The 2,500-nt window shown below is 36.8% G+C and overlaps 1 protein-coding gene across 1 annotated transcript in view; it reads left to right on the top strand.

The window, feature by feature from the left end:
* Nucleotides 1-1,783, top strand: part of LOC144964548 (uncharacterized) — a 6,481-nt gene extending 4,698 nt beyond the window's left edge. The window contains exons 3-4 of the mRNA XM_078898971.1: nucleotides 352-478; nucleotides 1,585-1,783. Coding sequence (XP_078755097.1) covers nucleotides 352-478; nucleotides 1,585-1,684 — 227 coding nt within the window. The 3' untranslated portion in view covers nucleotides 1,685-1,783. The remainder of the gene's footprint in view (nucleotides 1-351; nucleotides 479-1,584) is intronic.
* Nucleotides 1,784-2,500: the final 717 nt, after the last annotated feature.

The raw sequence follows: 2,500 nt of genomic DNA, 5'->3' as shown, positions 1-2,500 counted from the left end.
ACTTTCCCATTTTCTTCCTTTTAACTGGCGCTGATATGACCTCAATGTGTTGGAAGTGCCGTAAAACTCTTTAAAACAACACAACAAGTAACAGCGATAAATGATGATGATACCTAATGATCGCATTACGGTGAAAACAGTTATTTGTCCAGTCAAAATCAGATAATGAAGGGACTTATGATTTAGAAGAAATTCAATTTCGCCGCAACATGTTAAAAAGAAAACTCTCTCTCTCTCTCTCTCTCTCTCTCTCTCTCTCTCTCTCTCTCTCTCTCTCTCTCTCTCTCTCTCTCTCTCTCTCTCTCTCTCTCTCTCTCTATCTATCTAAATTTTTTATTTCTTTCCTTGTAGGCAGTCTCAGCTCACCCGGTCTCCCTACAACTCACAAACCCAACTTGAACCAAAACTCAAGGCGGTTGTCTTCATCCGCATCTAGTGACGGTTCTTGGGCTAGTCCAAGAAACAGATATCCTACAAGGTAGGTAAAGAGGGGTCGATAAATATGGTCATAATTATAGAAGGGGCAAACTTAAACGCCTCTCAGCTCTTTGTTACTATTTTTTAGACAGCCATCGCGAAGTCCCAGATTTGAGAGTTTTGTTGGGGTTTTTTTTTCCAAGATGAGGGTCATTTAAATCGATCGATTTTTGAAGGAATAGTTTTCTGGCCAAATTTTTAAATACGAGATTTTTGGGGTTTTTTTCCAGAGCACAGCAGTTAACTGATTAAGCAACAGCGTCAAAGAATATAGTGTATATTGTGTCTTCGTGTTGAAATGATAAAATAATTGTCGATTTGACAGAAATTTCTCAATATCTCCATCTCTGACATAGCTCACCATTCAAAACAGGAACATCATTTTTTTTTCAAGAATGAACGACCCTTTGATGAGGTACTTTGCGATGGTGTTATTTGATTTTTTTTTTTGTCTTATAATGTATTCTTTGGTTGTCCTCTATAGAGACCGTGAATGAATGAAATTGGAAATATTGTAAGTTCTATAGACAGTTTGAATTGACTTTGATGATTCCTTGCTAAGCATTTGAAATGACGCTTATTTTCAGAAAGTGTTTTTTTCTTAATAGTTAAATCAACGTATACTTATTTGCAGGTATGATGACCCATTCTGCTATGGGCTCATTGTTGTAATGGAAATACTCTCAATCCAACGCAAAATATTGTCTATAACAACAATATTCAAACAAGCCTATTACTGCGTTCGGTTATCAGACATACAAATATGGGCACGTCTATTTAAATCACGTTGCTCTTTGCATAGATGATGTAATAACCAAACGCTGGAGCGAAGTGGCCGAGTGGTGAAGGATTGCATTGTGATCCGGAAGGTCCCGGGTTCGAGCCCCGCTTCAGGTAATTTCCTTTTTTTTACCTTGGCCAAAATTATTAACCCCCAATAGGCTCACTTGGATAACATGGGTGGTTCCTGTTTGATGGATTGTCTATATTCCTTCATGGAATGCCTAGGCGACGGGATCTCATGGTGCCGTTGCGAAAGGGCGAAATTAATCATTAATGGTGGATGATAATACTTACTGTTCTCTATTCTTATTTATTTAACACCAGGGATCAAGATTGGTCGAGTCGACTCGGTTCAAGTGGATCGGATAATTCCAGTTACCAAGGAAAGTCTGGGAAGAGAGCGTGGCCTGGTCAATTTGATTAATTGTCTGGAAACCAGCATGAGATAGAGTTTATTCCTCAGTGGTGACAATTTAGTGTCGTAAAAAAATGATTTAATTTTTAAGAACAGCAACCAGTTTATCTATCGATTTTTAAAACAACATATGAATAAATAAATGAATAATTAAATAGAAATCGAAGCTGACATATTGGTTGAGTAGTTAATTTATAAACCTTCTTCCTGTCCATTGAGATCCATTACTAACCAAAATTTAGATGATATTAAGAAATGATCAAGAGATTTTTTTTGTTTTTGTTTTTAGTAAGGTCAGAGAAAAACTTGGAGAAAAATTAGTATTAAATGTATTCATGGCGTGGTGTTACACGTTTAATGGCGAAACTCCTCCCGCTTGGCTAAAAAACATAAATAAGATAGAGCTTTTATGTAGCGCAATATCTCTAAATGTGCTCACAACATGTTAATGATAATAGGCCAACAATAGTACTTAACACGTGGGATGGCTGTCCTGTCTGTTCTAGTGGTTGTTGTTGTTGTTGTTGTTGTTGTTGTTGTTGTTGTTGTTATTGTTTTCGGTGAAGTCGTTGTTGTTTTCGCTGTCCTCGCTGTTGCAAATATGGTGCTAGTGGTCGCGTATAGGAATGATAAAATTAAAATAAACACTCAAATGAATTTGTTCACAACCATCCTAAAATGAATGGTTATTATATACAACTGCAGAAGATAGGCACTGACCGGAACATATACAACTGCAGAAGATAGGCACTGACCGGAACAGACAAATAAAAATGAGGAAGATTTTACAGAACTTAAAAGAGTCTTGAATATTTTGATACCCCA

The sequence above is a fragment of the Berghia stephanieae genome, chromosome 1, assembly GCF_034508935.2.
Source record: "Berghia stephanieae isolate SIO BIC M18660-M18661 chromosome 1, UCSD_Bste_1.3, whole genome shotgun sequence".
Classification (NCBI taxonomy): domain Eukaryota; kingdom Metazoa; phylum Mollusca; class Gastropoda; order Nudibranchia; family Aeolidiidae; genus Berghia; species Berghia stephanieae.
This window is presented reverse-complemented; position numbering and strand designations above follow the sequence as displayed.